At 41.0% G+C, this 25,909-nt stretch overlaps 1 protein-coding gene across 8 annotated transcripts; it reads left to right on the forward strand.

The window, feature by feature from the left end:
• The first annotated feature begins 121 nt into the window (after nt 1-121).
• Nucleotides 122-24,366, forward strand: CEP57L1 (centrosomal protein 57 like 1). 8 transcript variants are annotated; one of them, XM_074862256.1, is made up of 12 exons: nt 122-213; nt 11,121-11,296; nt 13,331-13,475; nt 15,170-15,349; nt 15,929-16,050; nt 16,467-16,583; nt 16,872-16,949; nt 18,728-18,826; nt 19,525-19,602; nt 19,710-19,939; nt 21,602-21,746; nt 23,890-24,366. In XM_074862256.1, the coding sequence occupies exons 3-12, from the start codon at nt 13,334-13,336 to the stop codon at nt 24,112-24,114; spliced, it is 1,416 nt and encodes a 471-aa protein (XP_074718357.1). In that variant the 5' UTR covers nt 122-213; nt 11,121-11,296; nt 13,331-13,333; the 3' UTR covers nt 24,115-24,366. The 8 variants fall into 8 exon arrangements, with proteins under 8 accessions (XP_074718357.1, XP_074718360.1, XP_074718362.1 ...); XM_074862259.1 differs by lacking the exon at nt 16,467-16,583; XM_074862261.1 differs by lacking the exon at nt 21,602-21,746 and having other exon boundaries at nt 23,890-24,039.
• The last annotated feature ends 1,543 nt before the right edge of the window (nt 24,367-25,909 follow it).

Here is a 25,909-nt window from a genome sequence, read left to right on the forward strand (position 1 = left end):
GAGAACTACGTGTCCCGGCAGGCAGCGCGCGTCGCGGGGGCGCTGCCGGGACTGCCTGCGCCTGAGGCCCCGCCTGAGGCCCCGCCTGAGGCCCCGCCTGAGGCCCCGCCTGAGGCCCCGCCTGAGGCCCCGCCTGAGGCCCCGCCTGTCGCCGGCAGCGCCCGCGGGCCGCGCGGGCCCCCGCGCCCCGCCGCCGGATGCCGCCGCGGAAGGGTAAGAGCGGTGGCTGCCGTTTCTGCACAGGTTGTTTCCGTGATGTTGAAGGTTTTTGGGTTGTTTTTTTTTGGTGTGTTCCACCGCAACAGGTTGCCGAAAACAGGTGGCTGGCAACAGCCAGGAATAAAGCAATTCCGGTAGTGGATTTGCTTCAGAAATTTGCATTGGCAAAAAACGAAGCGCACACGTGTTTTAAGCAACTGCAACGGCTTGTCAGATATGCGCTTCAAGAGAAGGCTTTGATGTAGCCTAGGTAAACACGTCAGCAGAAAGGAAAAGACAGCCAAGCAAAATGCAGTGCCTTCAACACTTGAAATGAAAGGGGAAAAAAAGTTCCTGGAATATTCAATTTGGGCAACAATTCCTCAGTCTTAATGTTAATCCAGTTTTTTTTAATCCCATTTATACCAGGGCTGATGAACCTGGAGAAAAGGCTCAGGGGGATCTTATCAATGTATATAAATACCCAAAGGGAGTGTGCAAGAGGAGGGAGCTGGGCTCTTCTCAGTGGTGCCCAGTGACAGGACCAGAGCCAATGGGCACAAACTGAAACACAGGAGGTTCCCTCTGAACATCAGGAAACACTTTTTCACTGTGAGGGTGACCGAGCACTGGCACAGGTTGCCCAGAGAGGTGGTGGAGTCTCCATCCTTGGAGATATTCAAAAGCCATTTGGTCATGGTCCTGGGCAACCATCTGTAGGTGGCCCTGCCTGAGCAGGGGGTTTGGACCAGATGGCCTCCACAGGTCCCTGCCAACCTCAACCATTCTGTGATTAAGTGTAATCTCCCACCAAATGGGCTGGTATTGCTGTTTCCCTTGCTTTTTGTACAGGGAAAAAAGGTACTTTTTTGGTAAAGTTAATTTTCAGCCAAGTCAGTTCCTTGATCTAATCCACCTCTTGGCAGAGAAGAGAGGGAAACAAGGGCAGAACCGCCTGTTTGCAGCTGTGGCATTAAAGCAATCAAAACTACAATTTTGAGTATCCTGAAAGGCAAAAGAACTCTTGCAAGTAAATCAGAAACAGTTCATTGGACCTATAGGGTCTTGCATAAATACTTTACGTTTCTCATGTACACATTTCTCACTCTCAAATTCACACCTCAAAACTGACGTTAAATGCAGAATAAGTTACTCATATACCACAGAAAGACACAGAAACCATTTCTGAGCCTAGGAACAGAGCTTGAGCTGGCTCACCAACACCAGCCATCAACAGCTCTTTTATTTGTAAAGAATCTAGTTTCTTCATCTGACATTCCTTTTGTTTTCTGGCACTGTTTCTCTAGAGCTTGCAAAATAAGTGTCATTCTATCATTACCTGTACCTTTCAAGGAAGACCAATATCTTTTTTCTCATAAAATCCTTTCTACAAGCAGTCTGTGTTGCCATTGTTTGGCAGCACAGACAGGCCTGGACTGCTTCGTGCAGCTTGCAGCTGCTTCCTCGAGGCCTCTGGCACCCTCGTGAACAATCTGTCTACTGAAATAATCACTACCTGTAATAAATGTGAGTCTTCACTTCTCAAAGCACTCAGGGCCTCCACCCATCATAACTGATGGGTTCAAAGAAAATAATTCTGCCAGTGCCTTTTATGTATTCTTTTTTTTTTTTTTTTTTTTTTTACATTAGCTACAACTTCAGCTTCCCATCCCGTTCTGTCATCACTCGTCACGGTCTCCTGGTTTTCCTGTGAATAGGCATGTCACGCATGCTTGCTCTATTTCTATCTAAATTTTGTTCTTCAAAAGTTGGATAGATTTCATTTTTCCCATGATAAGTTTGTGCTTGCTAGGTGTCTTTGACAATGGCTATGTACATCCGAGATCAATAAAGTGAACCAGAATCAGAACTGAAGCATTGGTGTTAGACTTTGGTATGGCTATATTCCCACACTGAGCGCTAAGATTGATTGAAAGTCACAGCACTGCCTTTTATCTTTCAGAAGTTGTTTTTTCCACTGGCTGCAAATGAACTCTGGCTACAGGAAACAGATTGTGAAACTGGCTCCAAGGCCTAAACTTCAGATTTCAGCCCTTTGTTTTATAGATTTTAATGTAGTACTTCGGTAATGGAGATGAGGGTGGCTTTATTTTTTCCAAACCAAATCTCTGCAGTTTTCCGATACCAGGTCAAGCTTCTGTATGTACTGCAAGACATTGTGGAAATCAAGGTCAAAGGCTACTAGTGGAATTAATCAGAGCTTGAAGTTAGGGGAGTGTGTTTGTTTGATTTGCGTGTTCATGGACTGAAGTTAATATGCTTGTTTTTGATCCCTAAAGAATGGATAAGAGAAAGGCAGAATTATGAAGGAAACAATCTGGCAACTCATCCAGAATTACAGCATTTGAGTTTTTAAAATGATAAGCTGAAGAAAAACAAATTTGTGGCTGTTTTAAACCTCAGTATTTCCTTCCTTGATGATTTATCAACTTCCCTCTTTTTTTAACTAGATAAGGACTTCTATAGCCATATGCAAATGATATCCAACAGCAGAATTATTTTTTGAAAATACTGTATATAGTAGTTGTATTCATGTCCTTTCTAAAATATAAGATCTAAAATATATTACATTTACTTTAAAAAGTGGTTTCCAGTTTCTGTATGTCACAAAAGAGCACTTTGCTGCAGAATACATTTAGCTGATTACTGGAGAACTAGTAATAGCGCAGTAAAACTTGTGCAACTTAGAAGGAACTGCTTTTTAAACTCAATTCCTTCAGGTGCTTTTGTTTACACCTGATTTTGTTGAGGCTTATTTCATTCCAACTAGTAAATACCTAGGATGGGATCACTCTCTTCTAAAAGTTCACCCTCCCCTTTTATATCTGGGTTTTGGCATGTTGCCACAATAATTGTGCACTCCACAGTATTTAATGTGTTTTTCTTCACAGCAGCCCTCTGAGGAAGCAAAGTTCTGTGACTTCTGTTTTGCAGAGAGACACCAGAAAGTCAGAGGCTACTCCTCTACTGTCTTTGAACACAGGCCCAAGCTTGATGTCAAGCCCAGACTCATGAATCATCCCAACAGACTGGGCTCAATGATCAAGCAAGCTACAGCATAAGATGTGGGAGAAAACGTGGCCTTGTTTTACTTCTGAGCACGTGTTTGTACATCTAACGTGTTCTGGCCTACTGTGGCTTGCGTGTGTATGTTTGCACCAAACTCTGCCGCCCTGTCTCCTTAGAGGTCACAAATGCAGCGGGGATGTCTAAGTTAGACACCAGCTTCTTCGTAGGAGACCAAATCTTTCTCGCAGGAAGACTGTAGAATAGTTTTATGCTGAAGGGTGGGTTGCTTTGAGAAGAGCTGGGCTATGATGTACCAGAACTACAGGCCATTTAAAGTCCCATTGTCCTTTGCCAGCTCTCCATTTAACTGTATAAATGTAGCCTGAAAGACTATGGGCTAGACCCCAGAAAAGAATATGGGTAAACTAAAAATTCAGATCCAAAAAACTCCACTGAGCAGCCACCTGAACTCTGTGAGTCTGTTTCTGGATAGAAACATCCAGAATTGCCCCAGGCTGGGCATCTTGGCACCTCGCTCCCCTTTGTGCCCACTTGTGGTCTAGGAAGTAGGTGGAGCAGCTTCAAGAGAGGTCCAGCCGAGAGGAACCTCTCCGAGCCCAGCAAGACAGGTTCTTCTGTTATAGTCACAGCTGGCTTCAGTGCCCAGCCACATTTGGTAGAGTGCACACCTTCAGTGCAGTAACCCAGTGATGAGAGAATTGGCTTTTAACTCACAGGGATTTACGTCAGCATCTTGTAACTCCCAGGAGAGTGGCCCAGGTGCTCAGAAGGACTACAAAATGGAAGGGAAGCATTCATCGCCTCACCTGTTGAAATTGTGTCCCTGTTGAAAAGGATGGCAAATGTGTGGCGCTGGTGTGAATAGAAAGAAGGAGACACAGGGAGCTGTAGGCACCTACTCCTGGTTTCTGGTAGCTATTCCCAAGCTAGTGCTGTTTCTTATCCAAGAACTATTTACTACAAAAATGCATAAATAAAACCCAATTTAATCTCTTCAATGATTAAACTAGATGAGAGAGACACATCCTTGTTTTACTCTCTTTTGCCTCAGCTGCCGCCTTCTTGTCCTAGACTCTTACACGCCTTTCTGAACAGGGTCATAACTTCAAACGAAAAGGTGGTGACTCCCTGTTTCCTTCCTGCTCTTCCTCCTGCCAGTCTAGCATGGTGGTCAGGGATGCAGCATGAATGCTCCCCAGGAACTCCCATTTCCCGGCCAATGCTCTAACCATTGAGTAACAGCATAGAGAAGATGGACACTCTTTCCTCCAGCTACACTTTAAAAGAAAATGAAGATTGCTTATTGGGAATTTTTTATCTGCTGACAGCCCAATTGGCCTTTTAAACACCTTTGGCAGGCTGTTAACACAGACCTTGGTGTTTTCCCATAATAACACAAAGAAAAATGCTGTGGCCAGCAGCTACGTGAAATGAAGTCACAGACCAGAGAAGCTACAGGGACTCTTTATTTATTGTTTTAAAGAACAGATTTTGGCACTCACTGCCAGAAGAAGACTCCAAATTCTGAGTCCAAAGAGGACAAGGGTGCCAAGCACGTATGTTCATAGAGTTTCGCCGCACACAGTTTTTGTTAGTTCCTCACAGAGCATGCTGCTTGTTTTTGGCTGTATACCTGCACTTCTTTTACTTGCAGGGATTCAGCCCTGAGGCTGGAAGGCTCATGTATCCTGGATCATCAGTCCCTTATCAGTCCCATCCCTCTGTGTTTTATTAAGGTCACACAGAATAACAAGAATTTGAGTCAAGACCCTAGAGATCCACTAAATTACCTTGCAGTCAGAAACTGCGCATCTAGTTAATAAGGGAGAAATGTCTCTTAAATAATTTGTAATCAACTGAAGTTAGTTTTATGTATGCAACTTTGTACAGGATTTTGTAGCATTTTACTCAAGATTTTTTTCTACGTCTCTGAAGTCATGCAAGTTTGAATATACAGATTACATGAAACAAGTTGCATGGCTTTGTATGTTGTAAGTTTTCCCAGACAACTCAGGGCAGAAGTAGTGATAGACCATTTTTGCATTTTTGAGTGCTCATTATACTGTATCATATACGAACTCTTTGGCATTAATACTTCGGATATTGTGCATGTTCAGGATGCGCAATGTGGATGTGTTGGAGTTGCTATGATTATTCTGAGTCATGTAAACAGATTATATTGTTTAAAAATATTCTTCAACAAAATAAGTCTCCAAATAAGATTGAAGAGTTGCTCTGACTGAGATCTGCTTGCAGTTTTTCTGCATCTTTAAAGACAACTGTTGCTGACAAAAGATGACTTTGAGAATAATTTCTTGCAAGGAGTGAAACTTCTCTTTTCCTTGTTAGGTTTTGGGTGGGGTTTTTTGTTCTCTTTTCCTAGGTTGCCTCATGTACAAATGCAGAATGGAATTCTTGTTCCCTGCCAGATGTCTAGTTATCAGCAGCACAGGAATATGTGAAAAAAAAATGTAGGGGTGGTAGTAGGTAAAAGGAGACAAATCGTACGAACAATTACCCTCTTGTGTTTCTCTGCTCATCCATGTCACGGTCTTCTAGTTATCTGGCTAAAAATCTACCTGCTACTCCACCTCTGTGCTAGGTTAGAGGATGTTGGATGAAGAGACTGACACTTTCCCTGAGAAAGTATTGGTAAAACCAGAAGTTTATTTTGAAAATAAATTCCAAGGCAATGGTGGGGACACAATCTGTGGGTTTTATCTGCCTAGAAGGCAAGTTGCAACGTTCAGAACCATCTTTCAATGATCTCATTAAATATTTGAGACATAAAAGGCGAAAATTATCATGCAGAAAAAGCATTTACTGTGAATGAGTCAGTACCTGCAATAACTATCCCCTACCCCGTTATATTTCTTCACCATGATTGTCATGTCAACCCACTCTTACATTTGCCCCACCCTACCCTGTCTTTTCCTTTTTGCATTTTCCCTTCTAATCTCTAATTATTCTGCCTGTGCAGAGATACACAGTCTTCCATATGGGAGACAGTTGCCCTCGAAAACCTTCCCTTTCCACAAAAGCAAAGTCTTCCTCTTTTTAATCACGGGTCAATAGCCAGAGCCAGTAATTTCCTCCTGCCTTCCAATCTGTCGGGACACACGTACTCTGCTTTGCTCTCTAGAAAGCTGTGAGAGCTGCTTCCAATCTAATGAGCAAAAGCAGATTTTTGAGGGTGAAGTGACCAAGCTAAGCAAACTACATATGGAAGACAGTGTGATGGCATCAGCAGCAGAAGATAACAGTGGGGAGAAAAAATAATTTTTTACATTCTTCGTGTAGAGTACTGAGGAGAACACCTTCAATTTCCACATCAGTCAGTGTATAAGGGCAAACAGCATCTGTTGGAACTGGATCCTAAGTATGAATGGAAGAAACTTAATAGTTATGTGGGAAAAAATGGTTCTTTTTACTTTGGAAAAAACCCTAACATTTTATACTAGAAGAGGGAGTGGGAGAAAAAGAATACCAAAGGAAGAAGAGCAAGGAACAAAGCTATAGGACGGTGTAAATACAGTGAAAAGAGAGGAGATGAGGGCAAAAAAGCAACTATAACATGGGGGTGGATGAAAGGAGATAAGAGGAACAGAACTACAAGGGAAGTGAGGAAGTATATTAGTGACCATTTATAGTATTTGATTTTGTGTTTGATGCTTATTACAAAAAGGTTATATTTAATTACTTTGGACTGATTAAAGACTTAGAAATGTAATTATTTTGATAACACTATATTCCAGGCCAGATAGCTTTCATGCTAACATAGCAATTGTTACTAGGTAGGAACTCGCAGTCTTGCTCCTCTGAATGCTAAGTTCAGTTACCATCTTTCATACAGCTTAAAGCAGTTTGCACCAACTTGATTTCCCCACAAAGTATTGAATATGATTTTATCATGCACTTATGAATGAAGGCCCAATTTATTGAGGAATTGGGTCTGCTGTGCTCATTGAAGAAAACAAAAAAACTCTGATGACATTATGACCCAAGTTTGCTTGATACACTGTCAGGTTAGAACCTATTCCTAAAAAAATTGTCTTTAAATAATCTGTTTTTTCTCTACCTGGTTATTTCTTTGCCTTGTTCCCAAAGTACTTGTGTAACTCATTCCATTTTCTTTCTTACTCTTTTTTGTCCTCTTTTATCTCTGGAACAGGAACTAAAGAAATATTGGTATGAATGCTTCGAAGGTCTGACACAATGAAGTAAAAGGCTTAGGAGGGGTTTTTTTCATTAAAATACCAGGATTTATCATACTTCACAGTACATACAGTGTCATAAAAAAACACAGAATGTAATTTCTTTTCCTTTTCTTCCAAGACTGAAAAAAATGATTGTATGAAAGTTCTGCATAAGACTTGAAATTCAGGAATGAATAGGTTTTGCTACAATATTATCAAAAGAAGAAACCTGGTACTTAACCTTTATATATCCAGTTCTGAGACAGTTTGTATCTTGCAGTTTGTACAACAAACTCACTCCCATGTTCCTTAATTTCTCTAACAAATTTTAGTTATTTGTTCTAAACTCATCTAAAGTGGGACTCAACAGAACTTAACATGTTGAAATGCCTTATTGATTCAGTGAGGCTTCACTTCCTATTAGTTTTGCAGCTGTCACTATTTCATTTCTAACCCACTTAGATTAAAGGAGGCACATGAGTACCAGTTACTTAGATATGTCCTGAGCAAGGTCATATGCTGATTAAAGCAGTTGTGTCAGGATGCTAGAGACTGGGTGTTCCCAAAACAACAATGCAGTTTGCCTACAACATTATTTATTTCTTTTTGTTAGTGGAAGGGCTGTCTTTGTCTGTCAGAAATAAGGCTGAAAGAGCATTGCAGCACAGCTAGTACAGCTGACCAAGCTTTTCCATGGTTCTCAAAGGAAAATGAAAGGGGAAAAAAATAGACCAATTTGGATTGTGTCACGAAAATGGCCTCTCACATAACCTTTCGCCAGTAAGGCTTGGCTCAAATAGACAAGGCGGCAGCCAGAATTCTGGGAGTTTCTTGGTATGGCCTGTGTTGGGGCAGTTCTTTAAAATTTCTCTTATAATATGTCAGATAAACAGTGAATCATTCCTTGATTCATCTGAGACTTTGTTTTCAGTTATGAAAAAAACCCACTATAAATTGTGCATGCCCAGTAGGTCAGGTCAGAAGATAGATATCTTTGTATTTCTTTCTGAAAAATGCTTTGATCTGTTTTTTCTTTTTCTTCTTTGAAGGTGTTCTGACAGCACCTCTTTTCTTTGGTTCTAAGAGGTTGCCCTCACAATGATTTAAATGAACCAGGATCTCTGTAAGATAACAAACATTGGAGAACTTAGTGGGAGCATCGCTTACATTATCACATTATTCCCTTAGTGTATCTCTTTTGGGAAACTGTTAAGCCAGCATTATTCTCTGAATATGCTATAGTTCACATGTGGAAAAAGCTTTTCCACGTGCTGCTTTACAGTGTGGGACATAATTGTATATGTGGCAAAACATTTTTTGACTTTTAACTTCAAAAGAAATTTTTTTTGAAATGTTTTTAATGATGTGGCTAGCAATGGAGGGGAGGAACAGGATGGAGGAGGATGAGGAAGTCATAAATGGTCTTTCTGTAACTTTTAGGATTTCAGTGGTGTTCAGTAACTCCCTACTATGCTTACTTGTGCTAGGCAGCAGTCATTAAAATTTTAATTGATTTTTATGACAGCCTGATCCAGTACTCTGGCACTCAATGCAGGCCATATTCAGCAAAAATAAATATAAATAGTGTGAAGGTAAATCACATTAGTACTTACATGACCATGATGAAATGGGAAATTCTCTGTTTGTCTTAAGGGACCAAACTCCAGCTTGCTTGCTCTCCTCTGAGGCATGAAAGTCACATATACAGGAATGACCCTGAGGATGGGATTGCTCCCCAAGAGCCTTTGTGCCATCTCGCTCCCAGCCTGCATGTGACGGTGAGCCACCAGGCAGAAGTGGACCTGCTCATCCTCACACCCAAGGGGTGAGCACACAGGCTGGGGCAAGGTAGGCGGTAGGCAGTGTAACTGCATTAGTGCAGCACTGTCACAGACCTAATTTGCTACGCCTGGCACCATGCAACGTGCACAGGGTTGCAACCTGTGGGAGACATTGGCCTGTCAGCCTTGCACAGCCTCTGAGAAATAGCTAGGCTTTGATGAAAAACAGGCCTTGGAAGAAAGATAAGAAACTGCTGAGTTGTGCCAAGGTGGCAGGGAAAAACAATGGACAGCTGCAACACTAAACTGTGGAAAAGTACTGAACTGTGAGAAGTTACTGCCGCGTTCACAGCGTGTGAATAAGAAGGTGATTGGTCTGCACAGCGCGTGTTAGAGTGGTCTTATGCTGATAGGAGAAAAGGTTGATAGCTGTCTAATTGCTGATTTGTTAACTATGAAGCAAGAACTTTACTGACAGCATCCGAGAGCATAAGTATGTACCATTATAACAATAAACTCTCTCTTTCCTTCTGCACTTCACGGAGAGCCCGTGTTTCAATTGCCACAGCAACCGTGTGGCACTGCACTCCCAGAGCCTCCTTGCTCGGGCTTGGAGACAACCTAGGTGGCTAGGCCAGGCTGATGCTTAGCGTCAGGCCCACAGGCAGCACTAAATTGCCCCATGCTTGATGCAGGGTATGTATGAACTGGCTACTTTGTGTTTTTCTGTGTAAAATAACACCAGGCATCTGACTATCACCATTGCATCCACCAAGGCAGGCTGGGTCAGTTCTGGTTAAAAAAACCCAAAGGGCCAGCGTTGACTTCAGATGCAGCCTACACAATGCCAGTGCTTCACCCTGCTCCCTGCAGCCACGCAGGCTGCTGGGGTGGGAGTGAGGCATTTCTTCCTTCTTCTTCCCCTCCCCTCCCCGCTGCCTGTAACCAGGGTATTTTATCAGCCTCCATTTAATACACATATTTCTCCCTTGGCTGTTCCCCAAACTTGAAGGAGTGCACTAATTTCCTCAACCAAGGACTTGTCTAAACAACGGTGTTTTGGCTGCTTTAACGAGTGTTGTTCAAGTGCTAAATCCCCCTAGGCCTGGTGGAGTTACATTAGTACAAACATTGCCATTCAGGATGCAGTATCTGCTTTAAAGCACCTCTCTAGGTCTGTGTACCAGCATCCAAGGTAGCATGGAGTTAAAGAGTGGTAGGTTAATCTTGCAATGGTTGTAGAACATGGAAACCGTTTTAAAAAGCAAACCTGTCTGTGGTGGTTTTATAAAACTTAAATACTTGTGGGGGAAAAAGTTGATGGTAGAACAGTTGATGTCCAAACATACATCAAGCTACTTAGTTCTTTCCTGATACATTTCTTGTCCTAGTGGGCTGAAAGCAGTCAGGATGTTTGATGTCTTGCTGGTGTAGTGACTCGGTCCTTTTCCTGGCCCGTGTCCTTGCCTGAGGTCTGCAGTGTTATAGAGATTACTCCCGTACAGGATGGTTATTATAAACTGTATTTACCTGCCAAGATATTGAAGGACTTGTCTATACCAGAGCACCTCTACTGGAGTAATTACGTTGGCAGAGCCTCCAAGCACTATAGCAACCATTTCATCAGCCTCCTTCACACAGCCTCTGTGTCTGAGGAAGCTGTGGCAAAGCAAGGCGTCCGTAACTATGTCCACAGCAGGGCTTCTGCAAACACGGGTGTCTCAGTTGTGCAGTGTTGTATTCCTTCACACCCCTCGTGTCAGCGGCTCTTAGGAGCAGCTTGGGGAGCTCCCCCAGGGTGTGTATTACCTTCTGCTGTGCTGGCAAAATTGTGGGTCTGCACAGGTTTTCTGGTGCTTTATTCCCTCCCTCTCTTATTCGTTATTTGCTTCAGATCACCGCCCTCCTTACAACTGGACACAAACCCATCTCCTTGGAAACGGCAGAACTTGTTTAATGACAGTAATCAGGAAACTAATGGATGCATACCAGCTGCAGGCGTGCGAGGGAGCCATGTTCCACCAGAGGACATCAGAAAATCGAGTCTCTGCTTATGCTGGCTGACAGAAGGTTAGATGGCATGAGCAAAAACCACTTTTTCCCTGGGAGTTTCCAAAGTTGCCTTACCCCATTCACAGCAGTGGTAGGAAGCTAGTTGAGTGTGCATATGTGTATTTTCATGGACTTTGTTAGTCTTTTTTATCACCAACATGTAAAGGTTGAGAAGCAATAGGAAAATTGGTAAGTCTTGCTTATTTCTTATTTTGTGGAATACTATGCTGGTGCACTGTGCCATGCCAGGCCCATCTCCTCTGCTGTCTTGGCCCTGACCCTGCCTATGTCCACAGGACTCTCTCATCCATATATTGAGACTTCTGCTGCTCCCTGCTTTGTGCCCGTCACTGCCACTGCCCCTTGTGCTGTTGGAAATGTCTGACAGGTCTGTCTGGCCTAGCTGCAGTTAGAGTCAGTCGGGTGTCCCTGTGTGGTGTTTCCTGGCCCTCCGGGAGGGATCTGTGGAGGCCCAGAAATGGCTCGTGTGGCCATAAATGTGTGAGGGTCACCAGGTGGGACCTCTCGCCAGAGATGGCAGCGTGCCTGGCTGCCTGCAGCTGTTGCCTGCTGCTGAGAGCTTGTAGCCTGGGCTCGGGCAGGATGGCAGTGGGGCCCCATGGGGAGCTCTCCAGAAAAGGCCTGTGGTACAAGGGTAGCCTGGGCAGCCCCCTTCTTCTGGGTCAGGGGGGCCATGCCAGTGCTGGGGGGGCTGTGCTGGTGCCAGGGGGACCACCCTGAGCTGTGGGATCTGCCCCAGGGGTGTTAGCACACAAAAGCAGCCATGTCTGGGAGGTCCCAAGTCAAGCAAGCACTGGCAAAGAGATCCTCACGTCAGCGTCTCTGTGATGACAGCTTGGAGGAGGAAGGAAGTATTTCCATGTACCTTTGGTTTAGTGCATATCTTGAAGAGGTGGTGTGGATGGATGGTGATTTTTCTGTTTTATATGGCCTCTGAAACAGTGCTGGAAGAGCTGTTTTGGAAACTTTTTCTGTTACTGAGACTTTCTTCCCTGCCCACCCGGTGTGTATGGCTTTTCCTGGGGTGTGCTTCATCAGCATGTTCCAGTCTTGGTTTGGGTTTCTTCCTCCTGTTACTAGATACCTCCTTTGGGTGACTTTCTTGGGAACTAGTGTTTGTAAATAGCCTTGCCCAAGCTGGACGCCTATTCCAGTTGCATGCCTTGTATTTTAAACTCAGGTGATACCATAATTGTTATATCATTGAATCTTCAAATAAGCTGGTTTTCTGTCAGCAGAAGCTGTATATACTCTTAATTTCTTACACTGTATCAAGTGAAATGCTTGGTACTACTTTGCTAGGTAGCTGCAGTGTGATTTAAAACTTGCTTTAACTTCCTAGAGGTTGTATTAGACTAAAGCACTTTCTGCAGGTTTCACTGTCCATGTCTTGAGTATCAAGGAAAATCACTATTTGACAGGGTGTAAACTGTCTTCAGATGTGCTTCTGATAAAATAAAGAATGTGAAAGGGTGAGGCAGAAGGGGAGTGGAAAAACAGGACTTAATACATAAGCTTAATAATGGGGAGAATGCTGGGGATATTGCGTGTTAAGTATCTTTCTGTTATCTCAACACTAAATGTGGAGAACTATGTCTTCATTATGTAATAAAGCCATATGTAAAAAGATAGGCAGGAGATCACTAAGGAGGCTGCAGATGCAAACAGGCTGTAAAATTTGGAATGTTTGCTCTGCAGGGAGCACTGAGAGGCAGATGCTGAAGTTTAATCCTTGGCTTTTAAAAGGACAAAAATCAGCATAAGTTATTAGAAAGCACCAAGACAAATCTTAGAAAAATTTGGGTGGTGGAAGAGAGCTATATTTAGTGCGTTTAGTGTTATGAAAAGGCATTGTTTTGGAATGGCATTAAAATACAGGATTCATCGGAGGCAGGGGGGAGTTAATTATTATTTTGGTGCACATGATCTGGTTTGATATAAACAGAGCCAGGGATGGCCCAGTGACATACTTTGAAAACTGTTACATAGTCTGTTAAAGAGCTACTAGCATTAAATAGCTGTCTTTTACAGGCTATGGATTCTGAATCAAAGAACAGTTTCATAGGAAGCTTTCTTCAGCCACCAGATAAGATGCTTCCTGCAGCCTTTGCTTATATAGAATCAAAGAAGTTGGCAGCTGTTGGTGGTTACAGGCCTTCTACCCCCAATAACCAAGGTAAAGCCAAAATATGTCCTTAAAGTGGTCTTTTTAATTGTTCCCTGTGAAATCTCTTGAGCAAACTCCCTGTTATGTTTTACTCAGTTCAATGACTTGCTGTGATTATCAGACTGACACTGGGACAGGATGTATATGTGTCTTGAGGAAGTAGTCTCCCTGAAGTCATATGTCTGGAATAGAAACTGCTACAAGTCTTCTAACATCCTTATAAACTTTGGCTTTGAAATTTGTTTAACTTAAAATCGTCAGACTTCCTCTAAAAGCAATGGAGAATGCTTCAAACTCAGCAGAAGCAGTTCATCACTAAACACAGCAAAAAAAATCATTAGTATGGTACACTGACTTGAAATTGGCTTTGCATATTGCTATTCGACTCTCTCTGACTTAAAATTGCTTCTACGTTTTTTTGTGTGGTATGATTCCTTGGGAGAACTCTTGAATATCACAGACTCTCAGGAAAATTAGCAGCATGAAGGTTAGCCTGTATGAAATATGGGTCCACTATGGTTGTTGTGTGCCTTAATGGCTGATTACCCTCTGGAGCTCACAGGGCAAATCCTCGGTGGCTTAGCATATCTCCAGAACTCAGGGAATCACAAGGATACCATACTTGGATTTACTATCACGGACAACTTTGCAATATTGCACAGACATAGCCTATGTGTGTGCATGTGGTCATTGTTCTTCACTTAAGAATCTGTGACTTCTGTAGTAATCTTTTGTCATACAGATTTTGGGCTTTTTGGATTAAAATGTTCAGTTTAATGTTATGCAGCTAAATGTTTAAATAAGGAAATGTTTGGCATGCCAATAGAAAGATGGAAGAAGTGGTCCCACTTCATCTTTCTGCTCTCTGGTATCTGCTTTTTGTTTCTTTTTTTATTTTTGATTTTATTTTAATGGGGTTATGATAAGCTGATGAAAGTTGTTATGGAGCTAGCAATATTTTCTGGGTATTCCTTTACTGAAAGAATTGGTATAGGGAAACTATCAAGACTTACAACATGTCAGGAAAGAAGCTTGACTTGTTACAGAACACGTCTTAAACTTCCACAGGTGTGTATACTTTTTGGAGAGCTAGTAGACTTTTAATTGTAGTTGAAATTACAACTTTTATTTATGGTGTAATTTTGACACATACTGATCTGAGGCTAAAAGCAAAATCTTGCTGACTTGTTTCTATGGTTTAAAGAATCATCAAATACAAGAAACTAGACATTGAATTACCTTTTGAAACAATAGTTTTTAATATGCATCCTCTACTAAAAAGTCCCTTTGTATCTGACTTCCCTCCTGTCCTGAGTCCATTGGGTTTTTTTCAATCTGTCCACACCAGTTGCATTACACCAAAATTTGTGACCTAACTTGGGTACCTGTGTTCCCTGCCTCTGTGTGAACAGAAGTCCCAAGGTTTGTTATACTCAGTGCCCTGATTTCTTTGTGCTTGCTACCCTTCGGAGTAAAAATAGTTTTGCTCATAGGACTTGTGCTTTATACCTCAGTTGTGCAGTAAACATGTCCGTTTTCTCCCAGATATGCTCTCTGTGTGTTAGTGTACTGCTGGGGAATATAATTCATTTTAGGGGTTATCCTAGGAAGAAAATGTAGGTAGTATTTTGCTGTTTGAAGCATTTTGTAAAAATAATAATAGGAACAGATACTTAAGGTGTAACTGTTGCATTGTTTGCTAGCTGTGGTCGCAGCCCTGAAAACTCTTCAAGAAAAGATCCGCCGGCTAGAGTTGGAGAAGTCATTGGCTGAAGATAATCTGTGCAGCCTCTCCACAGCAGCTGCTCAGTATAAGAAGGCCTTAGAGCATGAATCCTGTGAAAAGGACACAGCACATCAAAAACTGATGCAACAGAGGAAAGGTATTTCTCCTGAGTGATAAGGTGTAGTCATAGCAACTCCAAAACTGCATAATCCAGGGAGTGTTTGTTTATTTTGACAAACTGCTTATTAATGCACCCCCCCTTTCTTTTTTGCTTCAGAATTGGGGAGGGGCAGGAGCCTGATAATTGTGAATCAAGTTGAGATCTTGTTTTACATATATTAACCAAATATTGCATAACCCATAAAGCTGCTTTAAAGAATAAGCAGATTTCAGGTGGTAGGTTTAACTTCTACAATAAGCAAGCAGCTGCTTGACATGTATAACATTGCTAACTTGAGAAAAGTGAGGAGAAGGGAAGAAACCAGATTCTGTTTAGATATCTGCTGATACAAATCAAAGTAACAGCAGTGCTCACACCTTTGGAATTCATATTAGGTACTAGCTCTGGAAAAACGTCTTGATTCTCATGTCTTATATATAAAATATATTTTAACCACATGACTTGTTCAGGCTAAGAAAATTCTCTTGCATGCTTTCAAGATAGAGAATTCCTCACTGAGATGACTAAATGTGTAGCTCCCATTGCTGTACTGAATGTCCTTGTTTCTCTCTGTAGATATAAGTGTGCAGTTAAATGCAGCACAATCTCGCTGCTCCCTGCTGGAGAAACAGCTGGATTACATGAGGAAAATGGTTTCCAGTGCAGAACTGGAAAAGAAAATGATTTTACACCAACAGGTGAAGCCTTTTAGCATACTGACAAAGTAGCAATATAGTTAAAAAGTATAAAAATGTGGAAGATCAGAACTTTTTTATGGCTATCATTCTTCCTCCACTCTTCTCAGGGTGGCAGCAAACGGAAGCAATTTATTGTCTGACTGACTGATGACAACCCTTCAATGAATTGTATGAAAAGACTCCCTAGGTGGAACTCTTAATGAGCAAAACCATGCTAATACTTGCACATTTGGTAGACAAAAAAGCTGCTGGAAACTTAAGTCTTCTTTGTCTGCCTGGTATTTTTCATCACTTTGCAATTTAAAAAATATGAAATTTAAACTAGTTAAACACCTTTACTGTAGTGTGTTTGGTTTTTTGCTGTCTGAAACAATTTCAGTCAGCTGCCAACTCCATTCTTGCTTACTTTTTTCCAGGCTCAGCTTCAGAAAGAGGAACATCAGAACCAGTTAGAACTGTGTGCAAAACTTGAAAAACTTGAAATGCTAGAAAAAGAGTGTCTTAAGTTTACTGCTACTCAGAGAATTGCAGAAGTAAGCATGCATGAAATGACAGCCTGAAAGTCATTCATTTGATATAATTTGTATGGCATACTGTTAATAGTACTAAGTTTTGCAAAAGTTTCCTCTTTTAAAGCTAAGATTATAAAGCATACCTGACTGAATACCTTGGCTTCATTTGCATGAGTCTTTCCTTCAGTCTGGGCTTTAAAAATGCCTACAGTCCTGTTTTATCCCAGATTACAATTGCAAGCTACTTCAGACTTCTGATTCAGCATGCCAAACTGAAGGCTGACTAATCATTTTTGCTTTCAAATTCAGGACAAGATCAAACTCTTAGAAGAAAATCATTGTAAAGAAGAGCGTCAGCATAAGCTAATACAAGACAAAACTGCTCAGGTAGACTGGAAAGGTTTTATTTTATCTTATTTTTCATTACTGAAGGAAGCTAATCTGTCTGTCAAAAATACCCTTTTCTTTAAATTACGTTTAAACGCCATATGTTTATTACCCAGGAAGAACTCCTGGAATGTTACCTAGACCTCTTATAAACTACATAGTAGAAAGCTTGCCAGGTCTGTTGCATATCTTAATCATGAAAGATTCTGCTTTGTTTTGTGTTAATGGTGCAGTTCATCAGCCTCAAAGCTGCTGTAAGTGATCTGGGTAGAGAATTAATTTCTAGAGAATCTGCAACTAAATCAGATAACCTTAACTTACAGTAACTAGAAAGTGGTCAGTGGTCATGTAAGAAACCTTATACCCCAAGTAAGGTTGGTTATTCTCTTTGTTTTCCTCTTTTTGTTAAGATCTGCTGAAATCTAATATACTGGACTACACTTGGAAAAGTCTTTAATCAGTGATACTGTTACATTGTTCATTAAGTGAGAGCTTGAATAATTCATTATTCTGTGAAGCCATAGCCGGTTTGTTGGGCCACCATCCATCTGAGAGAGAAGTATTTGCCAAAAGAGAGCAAAATCAAAGAAACATTTTGTTAAAGGGACAAAGTAGCTTCAGGTATTCCAAACCTCACTTCACTGAGAAGTAGCAGCCATTTTGAAAGAGAGCAGTTGTGGTGGCACTCCCTTGGGGTGGGGTGGGGTGGGGGGGGATACAGAGCTGAAGAATAATATTGAAAGAACCTAGCCATAAATGAAGCTGACAGCTTAAATTAATTCATCACTGCTGTCAGTTTTTATACCTCATCCGAGGATGATGGGCTTTCATCAGTCCAGGAAGCTTGAAATAACATGAAGATTGTAGCCCAGGTATCTGACCACCAGAATTCCAGCAGAATGACACAGTTGAAAACTTGCAGGGTTTTGGGTTTCTTGCTTAAACTGCTTGCTGCTGCAGAGCAGAAAGCCTAGTATGGAGATTTTATCTTCTGAGAAACATATCAAGAATGACTTTCCCAGAGCAGATAGTCTGACCTTAGCAGTATTATAAACATTTGCTCAAGAAAGAACTTAGGTGTAGTAAACTGAGTCCTCAGGTAGTATTAATACCGTCTTAGTTCACTGCAGGATCAATTTAGGTCTGTTGAATCTGAGTTGGGTAACACAGGGGGTGGGGTGGTTCACTTCTTTTTGATGTTAGAAAAGCCAGAATAATCTCACTTTTGTGATGGACCTCCAGCATTGTTTAGCCGGAACTGTTACACATGCCAAAACAAAGTCCTTGTCCTGTGTTTAATTGGGAATGGCCATTATCCTGTTTATCATGGACCTTTATATCAACTTTGAACCACAGAGCAATCTGAGGATTGTCCAGCAGGTTTGACCTCAGTGTTACACAGATGGGCTCAGTTCTCTCTGCCCCCAGATTTTAAGATCCAAATGTTCATATTCTTTGGATTTTATGATTGGATCCCCAGCATGCGGCAGGATCGGCTTATCTCAGTTGCTGCTTGTCACAGTGGAAAAACACAGCTGCTGCAGCTGAATATGAAAATGAGGACTTCTAAAACAGAGCTGCAAGATCTGCCCAATACCCAGCCATCCTAGTAATCTGTTCAGTTTTTAAGTGTAGCTTATGCCTTCCAAGCAGGACAGTTAATAGTGCCCTTAATTGGTTCTCATCCATGCATGAAAGAGGGAATTAATTAAACCATGTGATATCATACTTAAAATATTACATTAAACGGTTGTTTTCTTTTTTGCTTATTCCCACAGTTTAAAACAGGATTTGAGATAAACAGAATTTTGATGTCTTCCATAACATCTCAAAATAAACCTAAAAAAGAAAATGGAAAGAAGAAAGAAACTAAGAAGGTAATGCGAAAGTTTTTTATTATCATACTGTTGCTGATAGCATCTGACTTGCACAGAGATTGGAATTTGTGAAAAACGGTGATGTAAGAGGCACTTGATTCGTCTGCTGCACTTTACTCCATTTCCAAAGTGACAAACAGTGCTGAATTGGTAATTAAAATGGTGCTAGGGCTGGTAGCACCTCACTGGAAAACTTTCCCTTACCAGCATGACAGTAACCTCTGTTACAGTCTTACTGCCATCCCCCATGTCCTGTTTTAGCTGCCTTTCAGTGTATCTGACAAAATTAGTTTCCAAAGCAATTTTAACTGGGCATCTTAAGATGATGTGTTTTGGGGGGATTGCTGAAATCAAGAGAATTCATTTTGCAACACATGTTACAGGTCAGTCAAAATTTTGCAACTGTGGTTTTGCAAACCACAGTAAGCAATGTTCAATTTCTTCAGTGTCAACCTCATTGTCAAACTTTCTGCTAAATGCACCTGGAATAAAATTTACTTGTCTCAGCTGTTGGAAATTCCTATTCCTTCCACATACAGGAGGGAAGGTTTTTTTTTTTAAACCTGAGGGAAACTGAGGTGATGCATTTCACAGCTTGTTTATTTGAATTTTAGTTATTAAAAAATAGTTTAAGATTGTGCTGTTGGGTCAGCAGACTGGAATTTCTTGTCTTACTTTTTCTGTCTATGTCATGGCAGAGAAATCCTACAACAAAGAAAATGCACCTTTCACAATTACATGTAAAGGCTGGTGAACTACCTTTTGTAGCTGGGAAGGTGAGTGAAACCAAATGCTCTTGCTAACTGGCATCTACAGTTTGAATAAGTCTCTTTACCGTAATTGTTAATCACTTCTGTAAACCACTTAATAATTCTGCTTTAAGTCTGTCAGCTCCAGCCATTCTGTTAGTGCAAACATACAAAGTGTGTTGCATATTATGAAGCATTGTAATCCACGTATCTCGTCACGAAGCCAAGGAGAAGCTGCATCTGGGATTTCAGGACGCGGTGCACTTTCAAAATCTGTATCCTCTTGTTCTACATCACCTATGGCCACCGAAAGTCTTTCAGACCTTCTGCTGGCCATGCAAGCTGAGCTGGGCCAAATGAGCTGGTGAGTACTCATCCCTGGTGTTACGAGTGAAAATTCCTCAGTGGTAGCCCTGTGAAGCTACAGGTGTGCTATAGTCAAACCTAGCCTGTTTTAAGTGTAGGATGACTTGTTGACAGAATGGCCTGAGCAGGCCTGAGTGGTAGGATTTTTCTCATTCAAAAAATTCTTTCTATCCTGGTGTTTAACTGGTCTTGTGAGCAAGCAACATACTCTTCAGCTGGGTTTTTTCTGCTTCCGCATCCTGTACTTAACCGAGCTGCTACTGAAGTAACAGCTGCAGCAATTGGAAAATCTATCAGGCCTGTGCTTTTTAGAAATGTTCAACATATTCTGAGATCTACAGAATAGACTAAGAATGTTCTCCTGGAGAAGGCTGTGAAGGTGGTGTTAATGTTGAGTAGGTCTGCAGCATGCAGTCAGTCTGGGTGGTAGGATAGGTTAGTACAGCTGTGGCAGGAATTGTCCTATCCAATATCTAGCCTATTCATTTGTACTCACTCTTTCTGTGTTCTCCCTGTACGTGCGTACCTGATGGGTCTTTGTGCTGAGGCAGTCTGGCGTTCGTACCTTTTCCTTGTTGATAACAGGAGAACTTGCCAGTTCTGTAGGGGGGTTGTGAAAGAGGGACAGTCTCCTGCCCAAAAATGGGCAGGGTGTGGAAGAAGCTAACGCACTAGATGGGAGTGTATGCATCTTTCTAGCCATGCAACTAAATGTGGATTACAACTTGTCGTGTTCTTAGGCATCTTCCCGTTAATGCAAGCTTGTAGAACTGTGGGCCAAAGCTATGTAGCTGGTCATGTTGACATAGTAGACACGTCAACATGATGAGCTGTGGTTTGAACAGAGGAGGATGTATTGGTTAAACCAGTTAGGATGTTGACACTGGTTTGAAATCCTTGATGTGTCAAAATTTAAACTGGCAACCAATCCCTTCTTCAAAAAGCTTTGGCTTACTCATGGCGACTTGAAGACAGGCTTTTGTTTTTTTTTAATAGCAACAACCAGTTGCTTCAATTGAACTGTCAAGGAGAAGCAGTTGCTCAGAAGTCAGAAAACAAGCTGTGACCTTTGTAAAGAGATTATCTATCTAAGAGGGGGTCTCTGGTTTTGACTAGTTCAGATATCTAGGGGTCAAGTAGATCTGCACAATTTCTTTTGATTAAGCTGGTTAATTTGATTAACCAGCACACCTCACTGCAAATCTTTTTGAGTAGAACATTTAAATTTGAATTATCTGTCAGAAAAACTATAAATGTACTAGTTTAAACAATACTTTTCTGTATTAGACAAAGCTTTCAAAGTCAGCACTAAACTGGGCAGGAAGTGAAAATACCATGCGGCATAGCTGCTGCTCACTTTCCAAAATCTCATTTTGCACACTATTTCACATGTAGTTGTTATGACTGTGGCAAGGGGGAGGAATAGGATGCACTTCAGCTACAAATTTGGAATGTGAAAATTAGACCCACTGGAAAACCTTTTTCTTTTCTAGTGTGAATATATTCCAGATTAATATGTATTGTGTGAGGGGGTAAATAATGCTAAATTGCTGTACTCTGAACAAAACAATTAGCAACTCCTGCAATACACTGAAAGTACTGGAAAAAATCCTAGAGGCTATATCATGAATGCTTAGTGTGCCATTCTTGTCCTTAATAGTGAGCATCAAGAACTTCTGAAGCAGATACAGGAGACTCAAGACTCTGAAGTTCGTGAAGACCTAGAACAGGAGCTGAATTGCCTTGTAAAACAAATGGAGATTAAAGGAGAACAAATATCCAAGCTGAAAAAGCATCAGGCTACTGTAAGAATAAGATGTAAACTCTCTAGCTACTAACACTCTAGTTGAAGGCTGCCACAACTCTGCCTCCTGTTGTCATTAACTGGAATGTCACTGAAATTCTTAAGCCAGGGTGTTCCAGGATGGGTGATTATAATCAGGCTGCTAGCTCGGTGTTCTTGTACCTCCAATTCCTTCTTTTGATCAAGAAAAAGTGCTTACAGCTGGCAGCTAGGTATCTGTGCTAGTGAGAAAACTTCCTGCCCTGTGGCAGTTCTGCAATACAGAGCTGGGTTGCTCGGCCTGTCACTTCTGTTCACTGCGTTCAGGCAAACTGAGATTTCATTCCTTTGTGTCCTGTCCCTCTGGGGAATGAGAAAAAAAGCTATAATTCCTGTACAGACCGGATTAATGTCTTTTATATTACTGAAATATTGAAGCTTTTTATTAACCAAATAGTCTGTTGACCCCAACTTCTTCAAAGTCATAGCCAGCCAAGGCTTTCAGTTTTGTTTAACCCCTAACCTGTACACATTCTGTCAGTATTTGTTTTTAGAGCCACAGATAACAGCTTTTCATGCATGCCCATATAAAATCACCCTGCTGTAGATGAACATCTTAACCCCTTTGTAGCGATTTGCTTTGGAACATATGATAAAAAATGCAATCCATAGTTCTGTCTGATAATTTTCTGTTCTTCCATCTTATGTTCCAGGATAAATAGACTCACCTAAGAACTTTGCTTATATAAGAAACAAAAAAAATCTCAGTGTGAAACCTTATGAAAGGGGGAAGTGATGGTTAATTTAAATCTGACCAATTTTATTAATGTTCATTCTGTGATAGATTTTACTCACTCAAACCTTTTATTGTCCACGTAATTGCAAGCACAAAGGTGTTTATGTCAAAGTAGTCTTGTCGGGGTTGCATGTTAGCGATGTGGACAAAGGACATTGTGAGCCCTCACTGCCTCTCTTGGCAATGTCAACTGTTTTTTGGATAAATCTCTTATATTCTTGAGGAGCCAATAATTACAGTATTATTCCTTGCCTCAGAATCTTGCTGACTTCATCCTCCAGGAACCTGAGACAATGGACAACAACTGCACCTTTATTTCTTCCTTTTGCATATCTTTCTGGCTACAGTCTGCCTTCATTTTTGGATGAGGAGAAGAGGAATAGCACATACAATGTGGTGCAGCCTTGTTGCCATCCTTGCCTATTATCAGGGTGCAGATCTACTGACAAGTCATCTGTGCTCTGGTACAGCCTTATCAGAGCACACGCCTTAGGGTCATGATGTAAATAAGCACGTTCTTCATGTCTGTCAGTTTGATTACTGTCCATCATGCCCTGGTTATCAATATAGGCCGGTCCTGTAACCCTTGGCCTATATCTTTTTTCTGGTGCTTTTGCACACAAATATTTCTGTTTTGTACAGACCAATCTTAACATTTCTGATGCATATTTCTGCTCTTACAACCTGTCATACTAGAAATGATGTAGTCATCTCTGTGTTTCACAGTTAATAATATGTTCTAGAATGCAATTAAAGTTGATTATTTTTAGAAATGGACTTAAAGCCTAAATTGGCATATGGAATGCTTTCAGCCTAATTTTATCTTTGGGAGTGACCTTTTCATGCCAAGTGCAAGTCAAGACTTACTATTTGACATTTTAAAAAACCATTCTTTAGCAATCAACCCTATTTACTCTGTTTTCTAATTTTGTTATGAGGCTTCAAAGTAAACTGCTTAAATATAGTAACTGATAATAAACAGTATACATTTTATAGGTTTGTTTGGGTTTTTTTTGGTTAGGGTAGTACAATCTGAAATGGAAAAAGACCGTTGTAAATATGAATTGGTAACAGATGATACTCTGTCTCTCTCAAGCAAGCATTTTTACCTTAGGGAGTAATGGGGTTCAACAACCTATTGAGTGTGGGTGAGGTCAGTTTTCTGAAATGCTTTCTGTGTGGGCGAGGTCAGTTTTCTGTGGTGCTCTCTGTTACAGGGAGACAACTGTGTACAAGATTAGTAGGTTTCAAATTTTTTTTTAATGTCCCTTAGACATCTTTAGTTTGAAGTTCGGTAGAAGTCCAATAAACTCTACAGCTGTAGGTCTTTCGAGTATGTAGCATTCTAATTAGTAATCTTCCTTCGTAGGTGCAGAAATTAAAGAGAAAAACTCAGAAATTGAAGCAAGGGGCAGCTCACATCAAACAAAAGTGTGGTGACCAAAAGGAAGCAACGGAGACTGCAGTTGCTGCAAGGGAAAGTATGTCTAAATCTTGTCCTGGACAGAAAAGCAGAAGCTCTCTTCAGCTGTTAAAAAATGTGCAGAAACTTCAGTCAAGACTGAAAAAAAATTGTATCATGTGGGAACAATAGTTCTGAAGTTTACTGTGTTAGAAGTTTTTGAAGTCTGACAGCTAGTAAATTTTTAATTTCACAAAATGCCTTTTAAAAATAAAAAAAATAAAAACATTTTAGTAGGTCAGTTTGTTCACCTCAGAATTAACTTTCATGTAGGGTAGCTATAATTCAGCTACACTGACTTGTAATAAAGTGTTTTAATGGATTAATGAAATGCTTACTTGTTAACTTGTCAAATAAAATTTTATACCTTTTTTACACTTGAAATAGTATGAGATCTTTGTTGTCCTGTTTTCCCTGCTGCCAAGGAGATACTTAGAGCTTCGGTTTCCTGAATGACTTGGTCTAGTTCAAAAAAAGCTGGTGGTTTCCCTTTTCTCTAATAACTGAAGATTCAGATCATTGCAACTGAGGCAGAAGAAGAGGTATTGTCTCTTATTTATATACATTTTCATTATTATTAAAATTATTACTCTATAAGCTTTAATGACAGTCTTAGGATTAGGTACAGCTGGGGACTGGAAGCACAGCCCATGACTTGGTTAAACCACGACAACATGAGAGTGTTCTTGATAACTGCATGGAAGGGGCCACTACCAAAAGCTTGGGTGCTTGTCTTCTCATCAACAGAACCTGCTTCTACCACAGTATAAAATAGCTGAGCTGTCATAGAGGACACCTTGAACTGCATACCAGTACATGTTGTGGAATTTGTGTACTCATACAAATGGGTCTGTATTCCAGTAGCGAGTCTGCTCTTTTTCATCCCTCACTATGTATGTATGGTAAAAGATGTAACAGTGACTTTGAATCGACACTGGTTATTTAGTTGCAATAAATTCTAGTCTTGAGGTTACTGACTGGGATTGCATATGTCAGAAAAAAACAGCTTCCTCAGGATATATCAGTGAAGTTCTGCTGTAGATCTCTGGTATAAAGAGAATGTAGTGGTCTTCTCAAGCCCCTGTGCTTGAATAAGGTATGAATAAGAATTGGGGGCATGCTCTGTTGTCAAGGGTTTTGAATAAAGGCTAGTAATGATGTGTAGTCCTAATGGAAAGTTGGGTCTTTGGGTCAGTAAATTTTGCTCTGGCACCCTTCAAGAGAAAGGATTAGGAAAATTTTCAGACAATTAATTTAAATTTAGAATAAACTGTTACAATTTTTGACAGGAGTTGCGTGTGTGAACTGCATGGGGTGAGAGGGGAAGTTTATATGTACTAAACATCTTTATCAGGACTGTGGAAGACCTGGTTGTTCAACTGATATTTGGGTATGGGTTTCCTACACTCTCTTAAATTGTATAGACATCATTCTTATGGATTATCTCTGGTTTAGAAAAGCATGTTGTGCGCTTAAAAACACTTAAACACAGTTCTAAACATGGTGTTTTCCTGGTGTAGATAGTGTTTCGGAGGTAGGTTTATTCATTTCTGGACACTGGAATTGCTGATACTGGAGACAAAAGAAAAGTAAGCATTTCTGCTATCAACATTTTCAGATTGTAGGTATTCTGCTGCCATGAGATAAGCCTTTGCCATTCCAGAGTTAAATAATCTCTGAAGCTCTACCTGTGTGAGAGAGAGCAAGCGAGAAGGGCCTTACCAAGCTCGAAGGAGCCTTATATTTCATCTGGCGGTCCAGCCCTAGACAAAAACCATCCAGATTGAGAGAGAAAAATTGCCATCAATTTGCCCAAAGTGCATAAAAACGGGTGAAACAACTTTGCATGGTGGCAGCGGCAGGAGCAAGAGCAAGACGCATCCAGGGCCTGTGGCTTGGGGTTGCTATAGGGACAGCTGGGCCTGTC

The sequence above is a fragment of the Strix uralensis genome, chromosome 3 (assembly GCF_047716275.1).
Source record: "Strix uralensis isolate ZFMK-TIS-50842 chromosome 3, bStrUra1, whole genome shotgun sequence".
In the NCBI taxonomy this organism is placed as follows: domain Eukaryota; kingdom Metazoa; phylum Chordata; class Aves; order Strigiformes; family Strigidae; genus Strix; species Strix uralensis.

Excerpts from the sequence above, each read along its gene's own strand:
- CEP57L1 (XM_074862256.1), top strand. The coding sequence starts at position 13,334 with ATGGATTCTGAATCAAAGAACAGTTTCATAGGAAGCTTTCTTCAGCCA. Across the intron at positions 16,950-18,727 it reads TACAAGACAAAACTGCTCAG|TTTAAAACAGGATTTGAGAT; the intron begins GTAGACTGGAAA and ends TTATTCCCACAG. Across the intron at positions 19,940-21,601 it reads GAGCTGGGCCAAATGAGCTG|TGAGCATCAAGAACTTCTGA; the intron begins GTGAGTACTCAT and ends TGTCCTTAATAG.